Source organism: Xyrauchen texanus, chromosome 27, assembly GCF_025860055.1.
Source record: "Xyrauchen texanus isolate HMW12.3.18 chromosome 27, RBS_HiC_50CHRs, whole genome shotgun sequence".
Classification (NCBI taxonomy): domain Eukaryota; kingdom Metazoa; phylum Chordata; class Actinopteri; order Cypriniformes; family Catostomidae; genus Xyrauchen; species Xyrauchen texanus.
In genome coordinates, this window is record NC_068302.1 from 25,296,678 (window position 1) to 25,298,541 (window position 1,864).

Consider the following 1,864-nt stretch of genomic DNA (forward strand, 5'->3'; position numbering starts at 1 on the left):
TCAATACTCTTCCTCATCCTCCTCATCTTGAGTGGAATCAGCACCAACCTCCTCATAGTCCTTCTCCAAGGCAGCCATGTCCTCTCGTGCCTCCGAGAATTCTCCCTCCTCCATCCCTTCACCCACATACCAATGTACGAAAGCCCTTTTGGCGTACATTAGGTCAAACTTGTGGTCCAGGCGGCTCCAGGCTTCTGCGATCGCCGTGGTGTTGCTCAACATACAGACAGCTCTCTGCACCTTGGCCAGATCACCTCCTGGTACAACAGTTGGCGGCTGATAGTTGATGCCAACCTTAAACCCTGTGGGACACCAGTCTACGAATTGGATGGAGCGTCGAGTCTTGATGTTGGCAATGGCAGCGTTAACATCTTTCGGCACCACGTCGCCACGGTACAGCAGACAGCAGGCCATGTATTTGCCACGGCGAGGGTCACACTTCACCATCTGGTTTGCCGGCTCAAAACAGGCATTGGTGATCTCCGGTACGGATAGTTGCTCATGGTACGCTTTCTCTGCAGAGATGATGGGAGCATAGGTGACCAGCGGGAAGTGGATACGAGGGTATGGGACCAGGTTGGTCTGGAACTCTGTGAGGTCCACGTTCAGAGCTCCATCAAACCGCAGAGATGCAGTGATAGAGGACACGATCTGGGCGATGAGCCGGTTCAGGTTGGTGTAGGATGGGCGCTCGATATCAAGATTTCGCTTACAGATGTCAAATATGGCTTCATTATCCACCATGAAAGAGCAGTCGGAGTGCTCAAGTGTAGTGTGAGTCGTAAGAATAGAATTGTAGGGCTCCACCACAGCAGTGCTCACCTGTGGGGCAGGATACACCGAAAACTCCAACTTTGACTTCTTACCATAATCGACAGACAGTCGCTCCATCAGGAGAGATGTAAAACCAGAGCCTGTACCGCCACCAAAACTGTGGAAGATCAGGAAGCCCTGCAGACCAGTGCACTGATCCGCCTAGAGGAAAATAGCAGAAAACGGTTCAAAATGTGGCAAGTAATTGTGAAAAATTCACATTGTGAATGTTACCGAACTCACCATTTTCCGCATGCGTTCCAGAACGGAGTCTATGATCTCTTTGCCAATGGTATAGTGACCTCGTGCATAATTATTGGCCGCATCCTCCTTGCCACTGATAAGCTGCTCAGGGTGGTAAAGTTGTCGATATGCTCCGTTACGGATCTCATCTACAAAATACAGCATTGTTATCAGAAGAAACTCAATGCTCCAGAAATCTACAGTTTACACACAGTTGTACAATAGCTTGTCACAAGAGGCAGTACTCACAAAAGGTACACCTACAATATTCGCACACAAAAAAAAAACCCTGACAGTGTAACATAAGGGCGTAGAACTGAGAAATGTAGTCAAACGTAGAAATAGATGAGAAGTTAAACAGTCTTACCAACAACAGTCGGCTCCAGGTCAATGAATATGGCTCGAGGAACGTACTTCCCTGCACCAGTTTCACTAAAGAAAGTGCCAAAAGAAGAGTCAACCAATGAGCTTCCATCATTAATGACAGTTCCATCTGGTTGGAAGCCATGTTCCAGACAGTACAGCTCCCAGCAGGAGTTTCCCATCTGGACTCCTGCTTGACCAATGTGTACAGAGATACACTCCCTCTGAAAAACAGGCAAACACATGCATGATCACACTTGCAGAAGCAATCATGCTTCAAATCCCATGTACAATATTTACAGACTGAATCTCACCATTGTATTCAAATACCACAAACAGGAATGCAAGCTGAGCCTTCTAATCCTAAAATCACAGATATTACAACAGTCACTCTAAACTTATTGGCTAATTAATGGCATACTTCAAAAACCCAAAACCTCTACCA

The 1,864-nt window shown here is 47.0% G+C and overlaps 1 protein-coding gene across 1 annotated transcript; it reads right to left on the minus strand.

Moving 5' to 3' along the window:
- On the minus strand, window positions 1-1,640 carry LOC127620732 (tubulin alpha-8 chain-like). Its single transcript, XM_052093935.1, has 3 exons — window positions 1,424-1,640; window positions 1,057-1,205; window positions 1-975 (listed from the first exon to the last, which is right to left on the minus strand). Exons 1-3 carry the CDS (start codon window positions 1,599-1,601, stop codon window positions 1-3), a joined length of 1,302 nt encoding a protein of 433 aa, XP_051949895.1. The 5' UTR covers window positions 1,602-1,640.
- Between the last annotated feature and the right edge of the window lie 224 nt (window positions 1,641-1,864).